Source organism: Dermacentor silvarum, chromosome 6, assembly GCF_013339745.2.
Source record: "Dermacentor silvarum isolate Dsil-2018 chromosome 6, BIME_Dsil_1.4, whole genome shotgun sequence".
Taxonomy (NCBI): domain Eukaryota; kingdom Metazoa; phylum Arthropoda; class Arachnida; order Ixodida; family Ixodidae; genus Dermacentor; species Dermacentor silvarum.
Window position 1 is genome coordinate 73,993,579 of NC_051159.1, and position 27,858 is coordinate 74,021,436.

The window sequence follows — 27,858 nt, forward strand, 5'->3', positions numbered from 1 at the left end:
TGCGTATGCTTTCATTACCAGAATTCTCGCTAGCTCTCAAAATCACTTTTTTTTTTCTGCACACTTTGTTGAATATAGGCATGCAGTAAAAGTTTACCTCAGGCAATTATCTCTTAAGACGGTATATATTTAGCCGAACTACGTTTTTGAGTAACGTCGTTAAGCTATCCACAGACTCCCTGCGTGTAGCTATCGTCTCATACGTTTTATTAACTAATGCGCTCATAAATATTTCTGCCAATGAGCTGTTGGAAAGTTCACAGACAGATATAGACTTGCTCACAACTGGTTTTATATTGACAGTTCATAGCCTTTATAAAGCCTGTAAGAAAACAAGGCGATCACAAAATTCGCTGACAGCACATAGACTGGTCAAGTTTACTTTTACAAGTTGCGTATGCTGTAGACGCCAATCTATATAGAACGCGAGTGTAACTGGTATGACCAGATGATTAAGTCACCAACCTTTCGCGCGATGTCGATGTAGTTGTCTAGTAGGCTATCCCTTTCACTTTCGTAGCGTCCGCAAACGTGCTCCTGGAAATTGTCACATGGGTCAACCAGCGGGTTGAGCAGGTGGCGCAGTCCTCTCGCCAGCGACACGCACGACGGTGTGTAGCAGACAGTGTGGTTGAACCCCGCGAAGGACAAGTGCTGCTGCGGTTGAGTCGCAACCACGGGCGCTGTAGACATCTGCGGTAAGCCGCGTGTTGGCGGCAAAAGTGAAAATGAACTCTGCGCAGGTGAAATAAAATATGCACTCCCGCCTCTCTTGCTTGTTTCTCTCTTTCTGTTTTTGTGTTCGAACATCATTTATATATACTAAATTAAGAACTACAAATAATTTACCCTATGCTGTCCTTCGTCTCAATCTTTGTTTCTTATGACCTAACGAAAATCGGGTCCCTCGGTTTTCTTTTCCTCTCGTTTACTACATGGCGAGGCCTCGCGAATCCGACAGCCTTGATTCCTTCAGGTAGCCTGTGTGGCTTGGTTGACCAGTGGTCTTCACCCAAAGAGTTCACGTACTACGGGACGCCTGCAGGTAGGTAGGATGTTCTACATAAACTGCCATGGCTGTGAGTGGTGGCGCTGGCTAACACACTCCCAGGGTTAGTTCTAGTAGAAAGATTTCAATGCCCCAGAAAGTGGACGCGGGAACAGCGCCGTGGCCGCTCATCTGGAAAGAGCACCGCACCCGTAATGCGAAGACGTTAATGCCTGTTGTCTTTACAACCACTGCTATTTCCATTTATTTACCATTTACTTTAATTCAAATAAGCAATACAAATAATTACCCTATGCTGGCCTTCGTGTCAGTGTTTGTTGGCATCTTGTGATCCAACAGACAAAAAGTGGGTCCCTATATATATATATATATATATATATATATATATATATATATATATATCAGTGAAGCATTGGATCAGAAACGTCAAAAATATTATAGAAGCACGTAGGAAAAAAATGGACACATATATGAACGTCTCGGCCGTGGGGCCGGCCTTCGCTCGGAATTAAACATGAACGCAACCCTCTGCACCACCGGTGAGTGTGAACTGTGACTAGACGGGACCGTAAGCTATGTTTGGGCAAAATTGTCTACATTTATTAAACTCGCCTTCGTGCTTAGCGACTTAGGAGGTACGGCAGAGATCGGAAGTGTTCCGCTCACCTCTGGACTCCGGATCGTGTACCCTGGCCCTTGAGACAGCGGCTCTTCAGGCGGCGCCATCGGAGCCAGCGTTGGCGGAGGGTGGGGCCTCTCTTTGGCGCTGGCATCAGAGTACGCCAGCATGACGCTCGCGAAGCCCAGCACGCCCCCGAAGGCAACGCCGGTAAGCCAGAAGAAGACGAAGGTGGCGCGGTTGACATTCCACTGGTATGCCGACGGCTGGCTCGAGGCGAACACCTAAGGCAAACATCCATGGTTTCAACCTCCTGAGTGCGAAATTGATCAAAGAACTGGCCAGAAGAACACCAAGGAAACGGACTGCTTATCTGTAGGGAAACTAAATTACCATTGCAAGGAGGAGTTACATTGTTATATACTTATCACTCTGGGACATCACTATGATCGAGATACCATATTTTTTTTTTTGCGCCGAAGCATCCCACATTCATATTTGTGGCTTGTGCGTTCCGCCGGTGTGCCCGACGTGACATCGAGTTCATGAAATTCCGATTTCATTCAATACAATAGTGAATCAGCCTGGAGTCTTTGGGCGCCGTTTTCATCTCCCAACACCTGTTCACGTGAGTACACTGGTTGTTTCACTAATAGTGAGTGAAACTATAGCTTTAAAGGCGTGGAATTTGGTCTCAGAAGGATCGGAGCCGGGACTATTTCATTTGTTTCTCTCTTTTTTTGCCGATTGCGTCATTATTAAGCCAGTAGAGTAAAATGGCAGGAAAGACGAAACTACGGGTGCTTTATTCTGGTACAGCGCTGGCTAATTTCATTCGTTTTCATTTTGTGGAAAAGAACATTACATTGCGGGTGGTGAAGTGACGTATACGCTGGTACGAGACATGCGGATTAACCTTTCTCTAGTTGGCGGCACCACTATAGAAAGCGGCAACGCACCCGCCGTGGTGCCTCAGTCGCTGGTGGTTTGTAGCCGAGGACGAGGCCGAGGGTTCCATTTGCGGTCACAGCGGCCGATTTTCAATATGCGTTGAAAGTAATAACGTTACTATAGTTCGGTTTAGGTGAACGTTAGGCAACTCCAGATGGTCAAAACTATTCTGGAGCCGTCCAACATTCCAACAGGACTGATAACCATCAGACACCCGGAGCTTATACTAGACGCGTCTGCAGAGCGGGAATCACGGCGAGCCACGACTGCATCCGGGACGGATCGACATTCCGCATGGTGGAACTTCAATGAAGGTTCGCAAATGCCATCCCAACAAACTCGCTGAAGAGCCGAGTGTTGCGAGTGGGAAACGTTCAGGCACCAACAGCTGTGGCGGCCATTGCGAGGTGTACAAAATTCTGTTATTCGAGCCAAGGAAGTTGATGCGGGCCAAAGGCGTCAGGCATCCGCAGAACCACAAGAGATTGCTACTTTAAATGAAAAAAAACACGTATCTATCAATTTGTATCAATATATTCACCAACCACGGCATTTTCATATGCATTGGCAAATCGTCCTACTGACCTGCCGCCACCCTCGTTAAAATGAGCACAACATAAAGACCAAGACTTGTTATGAAATGACGTTAAGCCATGCACAATGTTTTGTAAAATTAAGGGTTTTACCGCCACGCTTCAAGATCACAATGCTTTTGTGCGTAGCTTGAGACGATTTTGCGGGATTTATAGAGTAGCTGGTTCGGAAAGCGGCGAGGCCGCTGAGACAAGCTAAAAGACCGCCACTAAGGTACTTTTACCGCTTTGCGCATTACTTGGGAACGTGTTCATACAATCATAACGTTCATTGAGGATGGCCTAGACGTCATTCGACACCGGACTATATCAAAAAACGACACCGGACTATATCATAGACTGGTCGTCGTGGAGCGGTGGCGTCTGATAGAGGTCATCCGTCAACGGCAACACGGAGACTATGTCGGTAATAAAGTTGTTGCTCGCTGGAGGCCAGCAGTGTCTTTGACGGAAGCAACTTTTTTTCAGCATCGAACTCACACCCCTTCACTAGACCGCCGACGAGCGTCACCGAGATTGCTGCCAAGGAAGATGCCGTAAGAGGCAGGAAGAGGCAGGACGGACGACTATGAGCTGGCCGGTGACTGCACCTGCGGCATCCTCACAAACTCCACAAACCGACGAATAAAATTAAATGAGAATTGTCGTGCTTCTGCACGCACATGCAAAGTAATTCGAGGCGTGTGTGCACATTCGCACAAAAACATGGGCGCACTCATAGAAAGAACTGACGACAAGTGCTGCGTGAGCTACAATAGCAGGACTACACGAGAAAGACCGCACAACTTAAGCACATCCAAAAGAATGTACTACAGAAGCACAGAAAGTTGAGCGAATCTTGTACAAATGCATCATTAGCTATAGCGCTTACTGAACCGATGAACCGTACTGTGTCGAGCCAGTGATAAGTGTATTAAAATGACCTCGGACGTCCATGACACATGTCTAAGCGGCACCTGATGTTATGAAATCTTATAATACTGGCTTAGCACAAGAAACTTCCTTTTCCTCCGACCCTAATTTCTTTTTCCTTCCTCAGCTTTGCCGCGTACCCGTGCGACGCCAGACCATTCAGCCTGCCACAGCCAACTCGTCGATATCACTAGCCAGAACACCTTGCTTATCTTACTCAGCCTTGCTTTGGTTGTGAAGTCTGCTTAGTTTTCTCTTTTGTTAAAAACGCAGCCGTACTCACACGGTCGTGTCACCGACCCAGCGACACGAAGTGAGCACTGTGCCGATAAGAACCTTTATTCTGGCGAACGTAACTTATATACAAGAGCGCTGTGGTGCCATCTGTCGCATGTGCCCTGCGTCACGTCGGTAGTGCCATCGGTTGCGAAGGCACGACACTACATCTAGCCCTCCCCCAACAAGAGAACGCAGGTTATATCTATACAAAAAAAATCGTCACTGATTGTGGCGGTCAACTAAATTATTGCGCTAACAAATTGACGGTAAAGTCACTGGTGGTGATTGCTTAATAAAGTCACCGCACTCAGTAAGTTCATTGTACATAATCCCTGAACTTTGTTGAAGGCCTTCGCTCCCGTGTAGAACGGCGGAGCCCTGACTCTACTGGCTGATGATGGTCTCCCGATCCATCACCACGATCAGCACGCAACCCAGAGGTCATGGCTCCAGCCAGTGGACTCACTGGTCGTGTAGGTGGGTTTGGCGTGCAAGGAGGCAGTGGAGACACCAACGGTTCTGGAGGCTGCGCGTTATCAGGCGTTGGTATACCTTGGAATGTGGTGCTCTGTGTTCCTGAGCGCGGTGTCCGAGTCCTGGCATTGCCTACCGGTCCATGTCCAGCCGCAGGGATGCTTGTCTCGCCATTTCTTCTTGTACAGCTTCGTAGGGCACAGCGCACAATTGAGAGGCGTTCCACGTCCGGCTGTCCTCGAGGTGGAATGACCAACGTCCTATGCGTTTCAGAATTTTGAGTGGAGCTCCAAAACTGGGGGTGCCTTTCATTCCAGGTAGAGGACTCTTGACCCGCACGTAAGCACCCAGTTTGAATTTGAGCTCCCTGGCGGCTCTTCGCTTGTCTGAATATGCCTTGTTTCTTTGTTGGGAATCGTATACACGGCGCCGAAGTCTACGCAGTTCCTGGGCGGGGTTGGTGCCGAAGTCTGCGGTTGGCTGGCCGATGACATCTAACGATGTCCTATGTGGCGTCCGTGGAGCAACACTGATGGGGACAGACCAGTGGCGCTGTGAGGGGTGGCGCGGTAAGTACCCAGGTATTCCGTAACGGTGGCCTTGATGGGTCGCTGCTCCAGTAGCGAGAGTTGTATATATGATTTAAGGACCCCGTTGAACCTTTCCACGACATTGGCTTGATTGGTGGTAAACTACAGAGAAGAAATGTTTAATACACCTCTGTCCTCTAGGAAACACGCGAATTCACTTGACGTAAACTGTCGGCCGTTATCCTAGACCAGTTCTGTAGGGTAACCCTCTCGTGCAAACACACCAAGGAGGAAGTTGATCACCGTGCGGGAAGTGATGTCACTGCAGAACGCAATATCTGGCCATCTAGAGAAGTAGTCCACCACCACGATGACAAACCCACAGTCAGTCGGTGCACGTTCTAAGAGCCCCATGATGTCTATTGGCACTTTATCCCAAGCCCTGTCAGGCAGGGGGACAGGCTGGAGCGGTGGCTGTAAGTTCTTCGCACACTTATCTGAGGCTTGGCAAACAGTGCAGCTTCGCATGGCGGTCTCCACTTTCTTGTCAAGACACGGCCACCAGTACTTTTCCCTGATGCACTGCTTAGTCTTGACAATTCTCGGCTGGGCCTCGTGGGCTAACTGGATGAAGGTATCAGGTAGCTTGGCAGGTACCACAAAACGTTCTGTGCGCAAAACAAGCCCATCCACTTAGAAAGCTGTTCCCGTACATCATGATAGGGTGTCCATTCTGCAAGGTGTTTTCCAGGTTGGCCATGATGACTGGATGAAGCGCGTGACCTGCTGTAGTATGCCATCCTCAGTGGTAGCAACCCAAAGATCCTCTAGGTGTACAGGCGATGCAACTAAAGACACAACCTCTTCATCGACCTGGAAGCCACCCTCCGTTTAACGTGTGCCGTTATTGGGGCGATCCTCTCGTCGGCCCTGTGTGGTTAGATTGTCCCGCAACTGCTGCTGAATTCGGTGCACTGGATTGGCGAAGGCCTCGGGTTCGCGTTGGGTCCGCCCACGCAGAAGTGCTATCTGGACTGCATGGTCGAACGTCAGTTTGTCATCCTGGAGCAGCAACCTTTCCCGGAGCCGGGGTTATGTGACACCGGCTACAAACTGCTCACACATGTTTTCGTCGGCTTGAGTGGCGAAATCGCAAAGAGCCGCCAACTCGCGAAGTGCGATAGCGAAGTCCGTGATGGGCTCCCCCTGCAGTTGGCGACGCTCACAGAATCGATGACGTTGCAGGCGAATGTTGCAAGGGGCGGCGAAATGCCTTGTTAGCATCTCGAGGGCCACGTCATATACTCGTCGGGTAAGCGTGGGGCGTCTGCGGTTCTGTCGTGCGGCATGTGAAGTGGACGCGGCTCCAAAGCTCGGTTGTTCTAACCTGGTTTGTAGTGTACTCGGTGGAAGCGCGTCAAAAATTCTCTGTCCTTCGGTCCCAAGACAGTGCAGCAAAAGAGCTCGGCGTTGCTGTGCGGATAGTTCGGTTGCTCCGGACGCCAGTAGAAATGTCTCAAATAGGCGTATCCAGCGGGTCCATGGCACAGCCGGCATGCCAGAGGTGTCAATGAATGGGGCGGTGGCGAAATACCGGTGGAAAACATCCTCGCCGCCAGATTGTCGTGTCGCCGACCCAGCGACACGGAGTGAGTACGTTACACCCCTACCGTCTTCATGCCGATTACAACCTTTATTCTGGCGAACGTAACTTATATGCAAGAGCGCTGTGGCGCCATCTGTCGCATGTGCCCTGCGTCACGTCGGCAGTGCCATCTGTTACGAAGGCACGACACTACAGTCCCATTTATACGATTCTTCAGGGACAATCTGAGCCGACTCAATTTGACATTTGTCGCCTGCCGTATTGGGCGTATGCCTTATGAACCATCTGTAGCCGATTAAAGAAATGCGCGATGCCACGCAGAGAGAAAAAAAAATATCTCACCTCATCGGTTCCAGCTGTCTCCATTTCTTTAATTGTGGCGCTGCTGCAACGACGCCAGCCCAATATCTTCTTAAGCAATGACACTTGCCCTCTACGGGATATTTGCCGAGAAGCCCTGGAACTTGTCACTTGTTCTCCGCATGGATGATTATGATGATAATGATGTTGAACTTCGGCACCGTGGCACATCTTCACTGTGGGCTGGCCGAGAACTGACCGATCGAATCGGACGAGCCAAAAGCCCCACACCTCCGACGGATTTGTTAAGCAGTAGTTTTGGCTTGTTGTCGCTTTAAATTCCATTGCACGGTTTTGGTGACAATGATGATGACTAAAATAATGATGACGATAATGATTATGTCGACCTTAGAAACTGTGCCACATACTGTTGTGGATCGGCCAAAAATAGAGTAGCGTGAGCAAATACACTTTGAGTGATCTTCAACTTAACTTACATCTATAATTCGGAATCCAAAAAAAAAAAAAACACTGCATATCCACGGGGTGAATGATGATGAGTGGGCGAAGCTCCGGAGGGAATCATCGTCTCGCCACACTAAATTGAACGATTGACTTCCACCAATGACACGCGCCATATGTGACGTCATTCGTATTTTATAACAGCGCCCTTCATTATAATTGCACCATCTCCCGCTTAAGGGGACGCTAGCACAAACGCGTTAGAAACGTGCAGTACTCTCTAGTAAGGGGGAGAGGCCACAGCGTCTTACGCAGCCGTTTACACATGCCGGAACGTGCACCGCGTTTGCCGGCGCCATCACATGACTGCTGAGAGAGTATAACCCCCGTATTCATAAACGCTCCTCGACTTGAACTTGACTTGCCATCGCCTTCAACGCGTTTCGAACGCGCTGCCCAAGGCGGTGGCAAGTCAAGTTCAAGTCGAGGAGCTTTTATGAATACGGGGGTAAGGCGGAGAGGCCACAGCGTCTTACACCAGCTTCTTACACGGGCCGTAACGTGCTAGCACAAACGCGTTAGAAACGCGGTCTTTCGTTAATGTTGGGTATTTATTGTCATCGTGGTGCGTGTGTCCATGTGCGCTTCGTGGCGTAGTGCCAAAACCCAAGGCATTTATGCTCCTGGGCCTGCACAGCATATGGCGAACGCGGACGCTGCACACAATGCAGATATTGATGTGCGACCCGTTCGCGTACATTTTTGCGAATCTGTGTCCCATTTTGTCGAAGTGCAAAAGGTGCAGACGTTTGTACCGGATAGGGTTCCTAGATTGGAACTTTTGTTGCATACGCCGAAATACTGATTACATGTAGTCAGCAAACAGCTGACGGTTCACCGATATAAGATCCTGTTAGTATGTTCTTCTGCGCTCGTCAGATCTGTGACATACGAGGCAATAAAGAAAAAAAAATAAGCTTCGTGGCGAGGGGTCACTGGTTCGATTCCGCGCTACGGACACAACTTTCGCAATTTTTTTTTTCATAAAAGTAGACGTGGCTACCTACTACGACGACGACCACTACTACTACTACTACTACATACTACAGAGGAGGGTCAGATACACACCCTTAGGAGCTTCGCCCCTAAAACGTAATTTGAAGTGGGAGTAGCATTAGCAGATGGAGAAAAAAAAAAACGAAAGTCACTTTGTCGAGACTAAAGTGTGAAACGGAGGAAGCCTGACTCAACTGCCTGCAAAAGTGTCTGTTAAAGTAGTTTGTGGCCGCTTGGAACTGTTGCTGCGCCGTTTGTGAATCAGGAGTAGAGACCATGGCGGTGCTATGCCAGCTATGCGCGCTACAGGCGTCAGGGCATGAGGGGAGCAGACGACAAAACGGATAGGCAAGCAGGCGCCGTTGCTATAGCAACTGTAGCAACGATGACGAAACCTACAGACCCGCGCGGCGCCGAAACACCCCGACACCCGCGCTTGATGTCAGTGACGTCACGCACGCGAGCCAATCAGGAGGCGCACAACTGCGCCTAGCGATAGTGACGTCACGACACAGAGGAGACCAATCAGGAGGCCGGAAAGCTGTGACAGTTCTGCTAACGGCAGATGACCTTGACAATGAGCCATTCAAGGCTTCCGCCTTAAAAAGAAAACTAAAACGGGCAAAGAAGGAGGAGCAGCAATAAACATTTATTATAGAACCCGCACTTTATGGTGGCTGGGGCTAAACCTTCCATGTGGGGACGTCAAGGGCTTGCCTCGCCGCTGCCTCACGGGCGTGCTGGGTTGCCCTACGAAAGAATTTTAATTTTAGAAAGGAAGAGCCGATGGGGGAAGGGAGGAGGGGAGCCCTGAGTTTATGTGCTCGAACCTGCTGTTCTGCCACGCGTGGAAGGGGAGTGAGTGAGTACGAACTTTATTGAGGTCCTGAGGAGAAAGAATTAAAGCGGGGCCGGAGGCCCCGCCAATCAATCCGGTGGCTCCACCAAGGTCGGTGCCGGTAGACAGAGTCCTTCGGGGACGGCCCGGGCCCTCTGGACAGCCTTGAGCTGAGCGATGAGCTCTGTGCTTCTGAGCGCTGAGTCCCAGGAGGACTGGTCAGGAAAGTCCGTGCCCGCGTTGGCAGGGCACAGCCAGAGCATGTGTTCGAAGTTGTCGTATTCGTGGCCGCAGTGTGGGCATGTAGTAGGAAGGTCAGGGTTAATCCTGCTTAGTGTTGTTGGTGTGATGTATGTCCTAGTCTGCAAAAAGGGTCCATTTTGTTTTCTCCTCTTTTGCTTCATACTTATAACAAACAAAAATATTTCTCCTAGTGACAATCCAGAAGCTGTCAACATGACAACGTATAAGTCTCGTCTAAATCTATAAATCTCGTCAAAGGTACAACCAAATATCATAGAGGTAGCAAAATAGGATAGGGTGAACCATCACGTGACAATCTTTAAGCCTAGTCATAAAAAAAAGTGGCAGCGTCGTCAGAAAGGCAAAGCATTCATAGCGATAGCTAAGTATTATATTAGACAATACAGGTCCGCGAATTGTGAGATACAGGCCCGTGAATTTTCTAATAATAATTGTCTAATACAGGCCTTCGAATACACGCAAAATGCCTCGATCGGCCAGTTGCGCGGCGATGTTACGTGTGCTCGCGGGCTTCTTTCACGCTCAAAAAAAAAAAAAAAAATACCACTTTTATGCTGCACGTATTGAGCAACAGAAAGCTGTATAGGGAGTTCTTCTAGTTGCTCTGCAATTTTCTCATTGACGCTTTTCATCTAATTATCATAATTGAGAAGTTGGATAAATAATTAAGACTAATTATCTAATTAGGCGGAGTGCAAAAAATAATCTGAATATCTCCAAGCGACGGCAAACAACATTACCTTGGTTCGGTACAGCTACGTGGCGTTAGGATATTTAAAAAGTTTGGCTCTAGTTAAGTGAAACACCCTGTATTAAAAGAACTAGCCTATCAACTGATTTCAATGTTGTTGCAGCACCGCTCTGGGCCGTGGCGTGCTGTCAAAATCAGCATTACTTCCATAACTACCATTACTCTTAATTACCATTACTACAATTGCTCTAAAGCAATAAAGTATGGTATGCCCGCCTCAGCAGTCGTACGTGGTTTTCAACAGCTTCCCTGGACATCCCCTTACGCATTTACTGGATCTCGAGTAAATGTTTTTAACACGAAAGTGTTTTATGCCGGGGTCCACCAAGACTTCACTGACGTATTTCCGTCACGGAAATACGTCAGCTTACAATGTACACGAACATAATACAAAGAAAGAAACCAGAAGAAAAAGTTCCACAAACATGCAAAATCTGGAAATCGAACCCACGACCTCTCGGTCCGCGATGATAGATCGCCGAGCGTTTAACCCATTGCGCCACAAACGCATTTGCAGAGAGCTACACAGACGCGCCTTATATATCTAACACTCCTCCGTGTACCCGCGCTCTTGCTCGGGGCGGTGCCGCCGCCTACGAGCAGAAAAGAGAAGTACTGCATTATGACACTAACGCGCACCGACAGTGAACGCTTCGGTGGTCTCAGCACTACGACGCCTCGATGCCAGCATTCGAAGGGACGCTGGCATCAAGAAGCACTACCAACGCCAAGTGGCGTTCACCGTACTCAGCACAGCGGAGCGTGGCCTCCGCAATTAGCTCTGAAAATGTTTCTGAAGTTGATCGCGGAGGCTGCAATTACGACGCGCTGTACGCGCTGATTTGACTCGGTGACGATTCAGTTACGTGCTTTGTCTTGCGCGTTGTATTAGTGTGTCAGTTACGTGCTTCGTCTTTCGCGTTGTGCTAGCGTGTGCAGCGTAGTGCAGCTTCCATATGCACGGCGGTTGCTCATGGTCATCGACGTTGGTAGTCGTGATGGAGGAGACGTGCCACCAGGCGTCAGCGTGGGTGCATCAACGCCTAAGGGCGCTTTAGCCACAAAACACCAATAGACATTATATATCAATGTGCAATAAACATTACACTACTTCTGTGAAGACACGTTTCACTTTCGTGTTCTATACCGATTCCTATATAAGAGGGATCAACCACATTTTTTTCCCTTACTCTATGGCACAGACGGACCTAAGGCGATCGGCCAATAATTGAGTTGCTTCTGCAAACGCATTTTTTGACCTTTGGAAAAAAACTGAGTAAAACATTAGAAATCAAAAGAAAGAAGCATAATATTGAAAACTTTTGGGCTGGCAAGGGCAGAAATATTTCCGTTGCCTATTTACTAACTTTGTTTATTAATTTGTTGTACCCTCATGGGCCTTTCGTCATTAGAGAGGGGGGTGGGAGAAACAATAGGTGTTATAAGCACAAAGCCTCTGAGGAGAGAACAAAGTAAATGCCGAAGAGGAAATGTTCCTTCGAAGTGCGACAATAACTTAGTGATGCTCGAGCTTGCAGGGCACAGATTCGAGCCAAAAATTAACGTACCCCGCACGTCCTAAAGTCCACTCTTGCAAGGAAACACGAGCAGAATGCGAGAGATTTCTAATTAAACTATCTGGAGACCTTGTGGAAACTGTGTGGTAGTGCTCTTTTTATCCGGACATCAAGTGAGACAATTCACTTCACAGTATAGCGCCGGCAGGAACACATAAGGTGCTCCGTATTGTCCAAGCTTCCGCAGTCTTAACAATGGATGGAAGGGGCGCAGCCATGTCTTCACTGACCAGCAGCCGCCCGAGACAGAGACGAAGCACCACACGAGCCAAAAGATGATGCTGAGTCGTATGTACAAATGACGACGATATGCACAAATAGCGCTCACACAAGATGATGAGTCGTATGTACAGATGACGACGACAATATGCCCTAATAACGCTCAATATATATGTTTTACGGGTTATTGCTGGTATCGTTGTATAGGGAATGGATTGTACTGCTCTGATGAGCAACCCAGCTGATGATCCGCAGGAAGTTGAGCGAGGTGCACTGTTGCGCTTGTAATGACAGATCATTCGCATTTCACGGAAGCGAGAGGGCAGCGTTGGGCTTATGTGCTCTTTTCTGATTCCCCCGTCAGTTCAGTTGGAGATGTAGTTCGAGATGCAGCTGTAGCAACTTGCTCAGCCTGACACGATCATCTTGTCGCGTAGCGGTTTACTTATTCAACGGAACAAGAACGATAGTCCAGGCGGTACTGGCCCAGCAGGAGCACTGATCCCACGGACAGCTACAGAGCCAAAGCGCTTCTTCTTCTTCGCTACAATGGCCCAGGGAAGAAAGCTGAGCCATCCTGGCGATTTAATGGCGGAAATAGAATGAGTGCATGGGTAATATGGCTTAAGTCGGCTGACATGGACCATCTCGTGACCGCGATGTATGTCTCAGGTCGTGTGATGGTGCCACAGGTTCAACGACGTAGTTGACAGGGCAGGCACGGTCGATGATACGGTAGGGACCATCACAGCGCGCAAGAAGTTTAGGTGAAAGGCCAGGGCTATGAAGCGGGATCAAAAACCACACCAGGGAGCCAGTTGAAAAACTTTGCGTAGGCAGGCCACTGTCAGTTTTCCTAATAATGGCACCGAAATTAAGCTATATTTAGAATTCCGGTCCTACTTTTGCTCATCTTTACGGCAAGGTACTAAAGCTACGAAGCTGCGGTTTGAAACTAACAAAGGTACATGAATGAAATTTTGCGTCCTAAATGGAAATTTCTTGAACTCTAATTTATCCAAAATTTAGCTTGCTTGAGCGTGTAGTTGCCGGGCTGTTTACAACAGTAATTGCAATATTTGGCAATCTTCAAAAGCAAATTATCAAAAAAGAAAAAAATTCCACATTATTTTGCTGCGTCTAGGAAATAGATAAATATGTCTTAAAGCTACAGAGCAAGCCGCAATGCAGTAAATGCGGTAGTTTCTTATAAATATGGTCACAACTGAGATAGTTTGCAAAAACCATGTATTTCATGCTTGTTCTTGAACATTTATTTCTAAATCACTATAATCAATTTCTTTATATTATATATAGTTGGAATCTACACGACTTAGGCTTTTTTATGGTACATACGACAACTTTATATCCTAAGTAGAAGAGCCGCCACGGTTGCTCCAGAAGTACTGAAAACGGGGGGCTCGTGCCACCGGAGTGGGACCGCCACCTTAAGCACCTTCGCTGTTAAAAAAAGATAAACAGAAGGAGGCGATAAAGAAAGGAAGAAAAAGTTCGGCAGGTGTTACACTCTTTTAACTCAAGAAGGTGAAAGCCTGCCGCACATTTGGTAAGACATGGAGTTACGCAATCGGGATTAGACTTCTTTGTAACACATATTGGTAATCAATTAAGTTATACAATCGGGGATAGAATTCTTGCAAGACATAACGAGCCGCAATGGGTAGTACACGTGTGGCGTTAAGGCGACCTCCTGAACATCACACATGAACACTTAAAGTAGTACCTAAAGGGCAGCACATTAGTACACGCACTAGGGCACACCTTTCGTCCGCGCGGTGCATGGCGGCGACGTCACGTGTGCAAGCACGCACGCACTAGGTACACCTTTAGTAATCTAGAACCGTGGAAGCAGCTTAAACGAGTCCGCAAGATGCCTTTATCCCCATGTACAAAAACGTTTTTCTTTAAATTACACAGTGAAACATTACCTGTCAAAACTTGGTTGCACAAAAAAGGAATTTTTGTATCCACTGTGAACTGTCGCCTTTGTGATGTACCTGAGACTATAGAGCATTGCTTTATAAGTTGTAAAGACGCAATATTGTTTTGGGATGTGCTCCAAAGAACTCTCAAGAAAGACTTCATTTTGAATCACCATACCATCCGATACTTGATTGCACCACACGAAGAAGACGTGCCTTTTGATATGTTTTTCTTAATTGGACTACACAGCTTATGGAAGACGCGCATGTTAGACAGAAACGCTGAACCTGTTGTTTCGGCGAAATTTCACTACGCTCAAATGATTGGTCACTTGAAGGACATGTATGACTTGACAGAGTTTCAACCGGACTGGTACCATCTCTTGTTACGTTGCTTGTCGTTGCCACCTTTTTAGGATCAAAGTTACTTGCCACTTGTTTAAGAACAAAACTACTTGTAGTTTTGTTCGTGTAGGGTGTGCTTAACGAGATTTTAGGCCATTTCTAGGCCATGAATATAAGATGTGTTGGCTGGTGCTTGCACGTTTTCCGCAGATAGTATTTCTCTCGCATATACATGATGCAATAAATACCATGTAAGAAAAAAAACAGCAGCCGTGGCTTCGGGGAAGCGTGCTGCAGTCTCGCACCGCGGAGGCCCAAGTTCGATTCCCAGCCAGGTCGAAATGTACTAAATATCCTGTTCAAAACTGCTAAGTTACTTTGTTTACAGGAACCTCCCTGAGAAATGGGACGTCAATCCGAGCATTTTTTTTTTTTTGCAGCATCGGACATTTTTCGTCACGGCGCACTTTCGTCAAGGTCAGCGGCAAGGGCTCCGCCAACGTACACACCTAAGGCTTTCGCCTTAATAATTGCGGCAATAAAGGTGGTTGTTGCGCATCGCGAAGTGGATGACTTCGCGGTGAAGTGTTCGGGAAGAAAGAATGACGGATGGATCACTGAAGAAATACATGTTTGAAAGTTGCTCAACCGTCATATCGGTGACGCTGATGGGTGACGTGGTCGCGGAGGACGTTCGCAGGTGAGCCACGTCGGGAGATATCGGCGATTGGGAAAGCGTTTCGGCGTCATGGTACTTCCAGGCCTCGGAAAACCCGCTGGTTTTTTTCTCCACGCGAATTGCAGCGCCAAACATGAGATGGATGCGAAACCAAAATCGCTTTTCCTTTTTTTTTTCCTTGTCAACCCTCTCTCAACTTTGTTGTTTCTCTCTCGCTTTCAACTATCGGCGGCGCGGCTGGCGTGGCCCGCGCTCGTCGTTTGCCGTGCTGATAACGGCCAAAACGGCAGCAATTTTTTTTTTTCTGGCATGATGCGGTCAGTTTTGTGGTTTTCGCCTTCCGCGCTAGCAGTGTAGTCCGTGTGGTGCCCTACCGTTGCACGTTTGTCGGCTTTTCCCCGCAATGTCTCGCAGTTGTCGCTGTTCGTGTGTGGTTCAATGGTGTGCGAACACATCAAGACGAAGTGAGCCATGCGACGTGAAATTCTACCTCATCCCTAAAGACAACAGGTGAGCACTGTGCGGTTTACTCCCGGTTTTTATTTGTGATACTAATTGTGCGCAGTCGTACATGGCTGTCCGGTGGTGAGGCAGCAGCTAGCTGATTCACTCGCCACCGCGCTTCCTCACTCCAGCGTTTTGGCAGCGAGTTTCCGCGGTCATCGAGTGAGATGTGCTCATGTTTGCTCGTGCGCGCGTGACATCATGCTTGTTCATTGAGTTAGTATGCCTATGTTTACAAGTTTATACCGCCGATAAAGCTACTATCCTTACTTCGTATAGCTGTTCACTAGTTCGATATAGAAATGCATGCTTTGCCTTTCGGAAGAAACTTCAACTTTTTCTCAAGCAACGCTTGAAACGCTACGTTAGCAACGCATACGCTAGCCTGCGCCGGCGATGTAACACCAAAAAAAAAAATGCAAAGCCCTTTCTCTGTTGAGAAAAGGGGGGTAAGCGAAGCTTGTGGCAAGACCACACTGTCGCAGGCGTTCCGCTTCGTTTGCACTAAACTCATGGACGGCGGCTCTTCGTTGACATTTGGCTTCAACATCGCGCTCCCGCAACTCGGGGTCCGCGGCTCTCCGCGGCTCGGAAGCCCTCACGCTAGAATCGGACGACAAGCTTCGCTTACCCTCATTTTCTCGGCTGGTGATTTTGTCTCTTTGGGCCCAACGTGTGACCAGAGTAGTTCAAGGGCGCGTTACAGGTCCCCGAGCCCACAAGGATATGTGCCATTGAGCTTGGACCCTTTCTGTACTGTCGCCAGGATCGGCCCACATGACAAGGATATGTTCCATTGAGCTTGGTCCCTTTCTGCACTATCACCAGGATCAGCCAACTTTTCAGCGTGACACCACCACCACCACCACCGAAACTTGTGAGTGTATAAAGATTCGCTTAAAAGCCAGCTGCTCTCAGAGCTGCACAGTTGGGTCTTGCTCAGCATGCGCTCGTGCCACTGCTCCCACGTCCGTCGTCGTCATATGCTTCCAAAGCTGGCTGCGTTGCCGCTAATCGTTCCAGCGTAGAATTTCACTTCTCTTCTGTCGTCGTAATGGGGAGGCCGCGTTTAGGGGGGTATGAGCCATTGCTTGTGCAAAGTGAAAGTGATAACGAGGACAGAAAACCCCGTTTGGCGTGACGTCAGGTTGACGTCATCACACGCGCCATAGCTGCTTGATCACGTCTTTAAAAAGGCTGTCACTGAATAAACGATTCGCAGTGTTCCCGTTTTTGTGAGAGCGTTATTATGCTCCTGGCCGTCCGGCCGAGTGCCCTACCTGCCCGGCCGAGTGCCGTACCTGCCCGGCCGAGTGCCGTACCTGCCCGGCCGAGTGCCGTACCTGCCCGGCCGAGTGCCGTACCTGCCCGGTAGCAGTCATAACAGTGGCGACGAGCAACGAACCAGCATCTTGACGACGGCGAGCACTCCTGCCATGGCTACCAAGTTCCACATTTCGACGACGCCAAGGACAAGTGGTCGTCGTACTACATCAGAGTCGAATCGTACTTCGAGGGTAACGACATCGTCGACGATGCTAAAAAGAGAGCGCTTCTCATCTCGGCATTGGGTTCGAAGCCTATCGACGTACTGAATGGGCGTTGTGCACCGCGGAGGGTGAGCGAGTTAAGACCCACCGCCAAACCACGAACCCGCGCCATGCGTGCCCGCAATTTCAACGTCGTTCCCGACCATGCCAGTGCCTACGACGTCATTCCCAGCCATGCCAGCCTTCACGTCAGACCCAGCAGAGAACATGCAGCGCATGGCAGCTTTTCTTCACCAGAACATGGCCATTATGATGACCACGATAGCAAGTCACGCGAACCCAGTGCACGAGACAACGATATATATACCAGACCTCTCAGCTTCGCTGCCTACCTTCAACGCAAGTGGCACCCCTACTTTCAAGCACTGGATAGAACAGCTCGAGCGCATTCAACGATTTGCACGATAGGAAGACCCAACTCTCCTCGCCATCGTGCCAGGAAAGCTACGTGGAGTCGCAGCAGACTGGCATGCCTCAACAGGGCGACAGCTTACAACATTGACCATCTGGAAGGCAGTACTCCAAGAACAATTCGGCGAGCAACTTTCCATGATACAGCGGCAACAGAAGGTCACAGCCCTCACACAAAAAGCCGGAGAGAGCCTGCAGCAGTACACCTTTGCAAAGTTCAAGATCATGTCACGTTGTCCAGTTCCCATTACTGACAAGGAATGCATCGAATACCTCGTTCAAGGCATTCGTGACGATCAGGTAGTCACATCCATCGCTGTTCAGCGACCTCGTACTGTGGACGACTTCCTCAGCATTATACCCGAAGTGGAAGGAGCATTGGACCACGCCCGCTTGATAGATCCCCTCCACAGCCAGCAGAGCAATTCGCAAGACAGCCGGGACGCCCCCAGCTCCAGAGTGCTACTGCGAGAACTGACAGTACTGTGAACTCCTCACAGACTGCTAGACCATCTACGTTTCAGCATACCACACGCGTGACACAGCCTCCTCGTATTAACAGCCTACCACCTGCGGACCAAGAGTCGAGGTACGAAGCCATTTCAGCCAAGTATGGTGCCCCAGCATACAGAAGAGGACAAGACTTGAAAGATGCGCTGTGCTACAACTGTCAAGAGAAGGGTCACCTAGCAAGGAAATGTACTACACCAAAGCAACCTTCGGGTGACAACAAGCCGACAGTCCCCAAAGCACCACGAGCCTGTGTTGGCCGTGTCGATGACACCCTGTATGGATCCAAGTTCAGATGTGCCGTTGCTGCTGCTCACGTCAAAGGACTGGGAGAGATCAGTGCTTTCCCAGACAGCGGTTCAAGTGTCACCATTCTTGCAGCAAGCTTAGCATCAAACCTCAACATCGAACCGTGGACCAAGCCACCTTTGCTTGTCGTCGGCGGAAGCTCCGTCATGCCGGAAGGATCTGTCTTTTTGAGGATAACTATTGGACCTCTATCCGCAGTTGTCAAAGCAGCCATCCTTGAACGGAACGCCCTTCCCCTCATTCTAGGAGAGGATTGGATTTATGCAGCTCAAGCTGAACTCCACTTCAAACCTCCGAAGCTGCCTGTGATCTGCCAGTCATCTACCAACGTTGTTGTGCAGTGCAAAGCGGAATTATTGCCAAGAATGTCAAATGTAGTAATTTTGACAACACCTGCATTGTCACGTTTTGATCCCTCGCAGCCCACGGCAGAGCCACTTCAATTCGAGTACGAGCCAGACGAGAATGAACCCTTGTGGAGCCAGCTCAACAAGGCGGCCCTAGTTCAACTGGAAACATGCCCCACAAGCCCACTCCAGACAAGCTCTTCCAGCCCGTTGCCTTCAGACCCACTTGCTAACGTCCCTGAAGATCCCCTGACTGACATCTGCCTCGGAACTCAGCTCAATCCCGAAGAACAAGCAGCCGTAAAGCGCATTGTACAACGTCATGCTGGTCTTTTCAGCACAAGCCCTGAAGACATCGGTCTCTAGGAAGGCATCGAACACGAGATCAAGCTGGTGCCTGACGCCAAGCCCTACGGTCGACAGCCGTACTGTTACACAGCCAGTGATAGACAATTTATCGAGCGTCAGACAGCGACTCTGCTTGAGAGTGACGTCATCCGACCATCCTGTGGCCCATGGGGCTTCTCAGCAGTGGTAGTGACGCAAAAAAAACGACAAAAAGAGGCTATGCGTGAATTATATACCTCTGAACCAGATGACAGTGAATGTCCTGCAGCCCCTTCCCCGGGCTGACATTTTTGATGACCTTGCTTGCAGCTCCCTGTTTGCGGTCTTGGATTTGTGCTGTGCATAGTGGCAAATCAGAATGAAAGAGGAAGACCAGGAGAAAACCGCCTTCATCACACACAGTGGGACATACATGTGGACACGCATGCCCTTTGAACTCAGGAATGCTCCTTCAACATTTCAACGTGCCATGCAGCTCGTCTGCAAGACCTTCAACCTCCTATAAGGTCGGGCATCAGGATCTACTTGGATGACATCCTCGTGTTTGCTGTCCACCTTTGGAGACTCCTCGCCCGGCGTCATGTTGTTCAGAAACTGCATCTGCTTTGCCACTGAACGATCAGTGCCCAGTCAGACAGCCTAGACTGCCCACCCATCTACAAGACTATGTGACCTGTCAATGCAAGAGTAGCTTTTCGTTTCCAAGTGGACTTGGACTTCTAGGTGGGGTGGGATGTGAGCTTCAGCTCTAAACATAGCTTTATTCGGAAACCAATTCAAGCAACCCTGAGAGCCGTTGGAAGTTTTTCTGGACGAGAGCGGGGAGAGTTTTTCCAGCCTCAAACAATGTGAACGTACTTTGTAATTCTGCCAATTAAGCGTTTTCCACCTTTTCCGCCCGCTTCCTCCGCTCACAACTTGAGCTGTCTTCGTTTGACTGTGCGGGCCAATGGACCTTTCGTTTCGCCGAGCCCACTGTTTACTGTATGCTTCTTGATTGCCTTTTTTAAATATATTTTTTACTCATGTTCCTTCCATTTGTTTTTCGTCATCATTTGGCTCCTCTAAAATACCGCTTGACTCTTAACACGGCACTTACACAGCATCACTCTGAGTTTCGCAAGTGCTATATATTTTCTGCTATAATATTGCTTTACCTACGTCATTACTGGCCAGACCAAAGAGGTCTCCTTGGGCCAGACAACCATAGTGAGCAAGATCCATCGAATGAAAGAGCAGCAAGTACGCTGCTATTTTCCCCTTCAGGGTACGTTCCGTAAATTGAAGGCAGAAGAAGAAGAAAGTGACGACGCAGACGGCGGTACTGTCGGCTGGCACGTAAGTCTGCAGTTCATTTATAATTATATTATTAGTTTGCAGGAAAATTGCGCTTGTGCCAGGTAAGTTGGTTCTTAACACAAATAACCTACACGCATTGCCCGTGGGTCCTAGTGGAGCAGCCAGCCAGTCTCTTTTGTGTAGTGAGAAACCCACTCTGTTAGGACGCGCCATTCGCCGAAGGTCCATGCCATTCATCTGGCCTCGTATTCACGAACGGATCTTAGTATAGAATTGTTCATAAATGGAAATATCAGCCCATCCTGATGTCGGACAAATTGTTAGCCAAGGGGAGTGGCGAATGACAAAGAGAACTTACGAAATAAAGGCTCCGTGAATTCTGCCCCTGCTTTCTCGTTTGTAACTAGTTGGATGAATACTACGCACCTCTCCATTTCTCGCACCTAGTTCGGCCATGGAGCAGCACGAGCTCAGAGCTATCTTCACACTTGCGGTGAAGAAATAGTAGCGCTCGTTGTCCACGAGTTTGGAACTGGGGACGAACTCACAAAGCGTTTCGTTCGTAAGTGCTTTTTGCCATTGACCAGCTGGCTTCGCTAATTATATGACTGAAATATTCTCTTACGAGCAATTGTGTCGTAAATCGTTTTAACACGATAGTATTTTATGCCGGGTTTCACAACTGATTTCCGGCAACGATGTGCATCGTCTCCGGCACCGCCATCTAGGAGCGGTGAAGCGAAGTACTGCATCGTGACATAACGAGCACCGACCGGGAGCGGTTCGGTAGTCAGAGCGCAGCGGACGCTCCAACGCGGTGTAGCGGTAGAATAAAGAATGAAGTGTAGCCTCGTGCATAGAATTTTTGCCAATAATTATACAATAACTCATCATACAATAAAAAAGACATTATTAAAACTGTCCGATGGCAGGATTCGAACACAGGAACTCTAGCAAGCCCGATATTTAAACCATTACCCCATGGACGCTTTTTTTCTCCTTTATTTCCAGCTTGGCTACAAGCCTGAACAGGAGTTTGTCAGATCACACTCGTTTTCATGTGCTGGAGCATCCAACATTGATATCACATCTTCATCACAGTCAGTCAGTTTTGTAGACATCACGTACTTTCACAACCATTTCCACAAAATAATCATGCACAGATCGGCCTATATACCATCACAGTGTCTATATGCTAACAGACTACGCCAGACAGCTCGAATGCACTCGACACGCTACATAAAACGCTCTTATGATTTTATTGCGGGCAAGCCAGTGCATTGAGACGCTTGGCGCGTTTCGATTTGGTCGCCTCGACAAGCTCAACTATTGCAATTAGTAGCGATTGTGCATGTTCGCAGCGTCTTCTGCACTTCGAAAAGTATAGATTGCTCTGGAATTTACGGCAATGAAGGCATATAAAGCGCAATAAACAAAGCCACAACAACGTCTAAATCCACAAGCACGAAGATAAGACAAACGGTGTACTTCTGTGGCCTAGTGTAGGCAGTTATCGTCGGATTCGCCTGTGGCATCGTGTTGCCTATACGGATTGCGGCTTCAGCGTGCATCAGCAGTGCATTGCCTACTGCTTCGCTAGCGATGGCATCACCTAAGAAAACTGCTTGCGCTAAGAGGCGCAGAAAGGCAACCACGTCGCCGGGCGCATCACGCTTTGCTCCTGCGAGAGACAGGCCAGCGTGGAGCATAATGCCTTCGCGCGTTCGCGGCGCACGGTGAGAACTCTGCCACTGGCATTCCTGCAGCTGTGCGAGTCGCAGCTCGACTGGCTGCCGTAGCCACTACGGAGCCGGACCAGAATGCTCGCACCGTCGCTGAAGCCAGTCGCCAGCAGGACACCGCTCTCTAAGTAAGCAAACTTGGAACATTGTCGCCAGCCCGCAAATCGTGCACCTTACGCTGCAGCGGACCGTGAGTTCACGAAGCAAACATGCACCAGCTTCCGTGAAGACACGTTTCACTATCGTGTTCTACCGATTCCCTATTCCTATGAAAGAGGGATCAACCATAATTTTTGTGAATACTGGCCTTCGCGTTTAAATGACGGGAACTATCTCATGAAAAAGAGCAAGAAATAAGGTAGACGGATAAATATAGACATTAATTTACTTCGTGACACAGCTGTTGCAGTATCACATAGAGCGGACTGCTGAGCAAAATGTAGCTTTCTAAAGCCTGAAGTCCACCCTGTGTCCGTAGGTCACACGTAACCCGGACAAGTCCACTCTACACATAAATGACGGAGCAGCAGCACTAACAATTAATTGAAGGCAGTGATTGAGGTTCGATGAATCAGGATTACTTTCACCGATGTGAAAACTATCAACATCATGCAATAATGTTACACATACATTCCTAACGTAGCATGTTCGCTTCAATATAGGAATATTGGAAACATTCATGTAAACAACACACGAACATTTATAAGATTTCATAAAACAGAACATAGTACTAAAGGTTTCAATTATGTAAATCTGAAAGCGCTTATTTTAGACCAAAACAGTGCAGAGAGCCTAGTGTTTGATGAATATTAGCTGGAAGCCAAGTACGTGTTCTATGTCTACGAGGTGTGTTCAAAAAGTACAGATCATTTGGCCAGCAGAAATACATTTATTGATAAAGAGGTACGAAGCCCTGATCCCCTTCAGAATAGTCTCCTTGATAATGCACACAGTTCTCCCAGCGCTCCCGCCACTGCTGGAAACACTTCTGTAACGCGTTCTTTGGAATGAGGATCAGTCGAGACGTCGCATTCCGCATGTTGCCTTCTCTTGATTCAAATAGGGTTCCTTTCAGCGAAATTTTCAGCTTGGGAAATAGCCAAAAGTCACGCGGAGCCATGTTGGGGGAGTAGGCAGCCTGTCAAACCACTGGAATCATCGTCACGCCTTCTATACGACGACACAGTGGATCACGTTGTTGCATATCTGGACCACTAGGCATGTGCGCGTAGTAGTGATGCCATCGTTGTCGTTGCATCCTTGCCGTTCGAGCTTTGCCATCTGCCTTTCCTGATGCCGTAGTCGTCACGCAACAGTCGTCATACAGTCGCCATGCACTAGTTATCATACCTACGTCGTGATGCCGACGAAGTTGAATCATTTGTAGTTCTATCATACTTCATCTAGCTTCGCCATCCTACTTTCATCATGTTGTTGTCGTACTGAGGTCATCTTATTACACTCGTCTTCATAGCAGTGTGCGCACGCCCTTCTCATGCCACTGTCGTCATTGCGTCGTCCTAAAAGCATTCGGTGCCATATATTCGTCGTGATGCCATCGCGGTCGACCTATCAGCGTCATCCTCCTCTCGTCATGCCTCGTGGTCAAGCCACCGTCGTCACACAGTCCTCGCCCTGCCATTAGTGTCTCGCTGTCGTCCTCGTTCCTTCTACGTCGGCCCAGCGGCCCAAGTTGTTTTGTAGTTTGGGCCACTGGGGCCACTGGGCCACTCATGGTCTTGATGCCGTCTAGGTGGTTGCATCGTAGTCACACCCGTTTTTTAATCCGACTTTCGGCATGCCGTCATCGTGGCGTAGCCGTATTGCAACCGTTTACATACTGTCATCATGATGCGTCATGGTCGATCTATCGTCGTCACTCCAGCTTTGTCATCCGATTCTCGTCCTGCTGTCGTTATCCCGCCATCGTCGTCTTATATTCGTCTTCATCGCGTTGTCCTATAACCTCGTCATGCCATCGTCTTCATTGCGTCGTCTTCGTACACTTGTCGTCATGCATTCGTAGTGATACAGTCGTCGAGATGCCGCCGCAGTCGTACTATCATGGTCATTCTAAGTTCGTTATCCCACACTCGTCATGGTGACGTGGCCAAGCCAATGTGGTCGCACAGTCTTCGTCATCTTATTTCCATGCCATCGTCGTCATAACGCCATCTTCGTTTCACCGGCGCCATTCCTTCTTCGTCATTCCTCCACGCATTCTTAAGAACTTTAATTTGACCTGAGTAGACACTTTTTCTGGCGTACGTACGTGGTTCTTCAAAGACTGTACTTCAGAAGCAGTGCGCAGGCCGGAGCAAACTTGAAACAGCAGATCCTGACGAGCATAGTCCTCAGATGGCACCGACTTTTTCAGCGACTTTGCTGTTGCCGATTTCGTCTGCTTTAGGAACTTTATGAATAAACTTGCCTAAATCAAGGTTCGCAACATTATACGGAGTCTCACACTGCCTCAAAAAGGTGGCGCAAGTACTACATAATTCCGTTTTTGCCCTCTTACGTCAACCCATTGATCAACACCTCAAGAAATTTCACAAACAAAATTTGTTTATTGTAGAAGATGATGCAACATTCGTAAAACATAAAACGAGCGTAAATTCCTAAACGTTACGAAAAATACGGGCAATTTGGTAGGTATGGCTAAGGGCAGCTTCGCTTAAAATAATAAACGCCTCGTTAAACACTTCGCGAAGACTTTCAGGAGGGTAATCATCCGATTTTTTTTTCTCTCTCCACAGCGGCCTACACCGGACGCTCAGTTCGACAACGTCACGCCGTCTGTGGAAAAATTTGCAATCCGCGTCCCACCAACCAAAAGCTGGTTAGATGGTGCCGGATATACATAACTAAGCCGTCCAGACGTCATCCCCGTTGCCGAGTGAGCCTTTATACTTTACACCCAATTCCGGATTTGCGTGTTGCTGATGGCACCTATATCAAAACACGCCTCCTAAGAATATTGTTGTTATTGTGTTGTTCCCAGACTTTTACAAATTATGGCCGAAGATCTGGCACGTTTTATATTCCTTCTTATTTTAATAAACTATACAAGTAAAAAAATTGCGGTTCTATGTACCAAAACCCCGATCAGATTATGAGGCATGTCGTATTGGGGTCTCCGGAATAATTTGGACCACCTGGGGTTCTTTAACGTGGACTTAAATCTAAGTGCACGGGTGTTTTCGTATTTCGCCCCCATCGAAATGCTACCGCCGTGGCCGGGATTTGATCCCGCGACCTCGTGCTTAGCAGCCCAACACCATAGTCGCTAAGCAACCACGGCCGGTTAAACTACATACGATATGCCTGCCCATCCACCACCGTGTAACAGGCAAACGCTCTTGGGAACTTGGGTGCAATCTGCAGATTTCTAAACACAACCTTTAATTGTCACCCAAGCCGGTTCTTGCTCTCTTTTTCTCTGCGTTCGCCTACACTTGCCTGCACGTATTATTCATTGTATAAGCGTAGTCATTGTATAAGCGTAGTCATTGTATAAGCGTGTTCATTGTATAAAAGCATACGCGTTCTTTTCATTGTCTTTTTTTTTTTTTTGCTGGATCAGTGCACCCCTCTGCCGATGCTGCCCAGTCACACATGCAAGCCACGCGGCTTATGTGGACTAATTATGTCTATGATGTACCGCCGTCAGCATGCTTAACACGAACGCTCCGCAGCGTGGAGCCTGGTCCGGCTTAGACTGATGCCAGCGACGCGAAGTGTTGCCGAAATATATCGGCGGCTGACGATAGGTGGAGCACAGTTCGATTTGACTGGTCGACTTCGTCTTTCGCTTGTGTCTGACCAGCGGGGAGAGTGCGCTCACTTGACAGGATTGTTACGCCGCGTTTCGCTTGTAGCTGCGGTCTCACTCTCGCCCAGGAAACACGTTGAGGTATGCTCATCTCGGCAAAGCGAGATGTTGTGCGACAGCTCGCGCGCCTTTCGAGTTTGGCTTCAAAGCTGGCGCTTGAAGGAAATGATAAATAGGAAAAGCAGAGCAAACGCTGGTTTGTGGCTTGTGTAAAGGTTGGACAATAAATAAATCTGGAAATGCGGTGGTGTAGTTCATGGCCTTCTGCATTTCTTAATTCTCGAACAGTGCGCATCGGAGTGTTCTCGCAGGTTAGTGTCTGGCTTCCTGTTTAGTCCACGCTGCACTGGAGATCCACTGTCGGGGCGTAAGAGCTGCGCGTGTCCTGAGCAAGAAAGACGCGTGGGTGCAATTCAATCTAAGCTTTTCATGTTTAGTTATTAGCTAAAAGCACTACGTGACATCTTGTCGGATAAAAAACGGACTCTTTAGGCAAACTTGGTTTGGTTTTACCATAACCCCTGAGAAACCGTGGCGGTATTATTGTGCAAACTAGGAAGACTATGACCAAAGACGCAACGAGTCCAAGGATACAAGTCGATGGAGAACACCGGTTGGCCTACTGGTTGGCCACCAGCGACGCCAGTTCGCACAAGATGACGAGGACTGGATGCTAGAAGCCTGACAATAACGTTTTCACTGACGAATCGACTGCTTGTACGTGGTGGGACCAACGCCAGAGAGTTTGGCGTCCTGAACAATACCAGTAAGTCCTTTTTATACCCATTTTATACCCATGCGGAACGGACAACACGCCGCTTTTTTTTTTTTTTTTCATTTACGTCGAGCAGTACGTCTGGGACGTGCTCACAAGCTGACGCACAGCCGGGAAAGTGTGGGGGGTGTGGTCAGCTACGAGGGCCTGGGGCCTATCCACAGAATTCCAGGCCGTAAGATAGCTGACGCCTACACGGACACATTGGAGCATCTGCTCATGCCTTACATGCTGGATGGGCCCTTTCCGGAGGGTTGTTCTGGTTTTAGCATGATCGCGCCCCCATCCACACTGCACAAGGCACAAGTGGCGCAGGACTTCCTAGATGACCAAGCGGTCATGCAGCTTCAATGGCCGAGCCGCAGCCCCGATAGAAACATAATTGAAAATGTTTGGGGAATGATGAAGTTCAGGCTTTCGAGGCGCTTTGCTCGAGTTGCACCACGGCGGACCAGCTCTGGGTTACCATACAACAAGAATGGGAGCTCCTGCGGGCGAGCAGCGAGGTCATGAACGCGCTCTCAGCCACCTGAGAGAATCCATGGACGCTGTGAAGAGCGCACGTGGCTGGAGCACGCGCTGCTAGACTGTTTTAACGCGATAGCGTTTAGGGCCCCGTGTCGCAGAAAATCCGGCGTCGGCGTCGGCATTGGCGTCCGCGGCCGAGAAAATCATCCCCAACCACGTTTAGGTATGCCACACCATTCTATCATTAATGCTGCTCATACCTTGTCTTGCATTCTTGGCAAAGCTATTCGTCGAAATTTTGAGAATGACAATCCACAAACAAATGTTATGAAACAAAACCCCCACAGGGCATG

General features: G+C 48.7%; 1 protein-coding gene across 1 annotated transcript; it reads right to left on the reverse strand.

Moving 5' to 3' along the window:
• Positions 1–313: 313 nt before the first annotated feature.
• LOC125946315 (uncharacterized) lies at positions 314–17,349 on the reverse strand. The gene is made up of 4 exons (XM_049669041.1): positions 17,317–17,349; positions 1,676–1,912; positions 466–693; positions 314–322 (listed from the first exon to the last, which is right to left on the reverse strand). The coding sequence occupies exons 1-4, from the start codon at positions 17,347–17,349 to the stop codon at positions 314–316; spliced, it is 507 nt and encodes a 168-aa protein (XP_049524998.1).
• Positions 17,350–27,858: the final 10,509 nt, after the last annotated feature.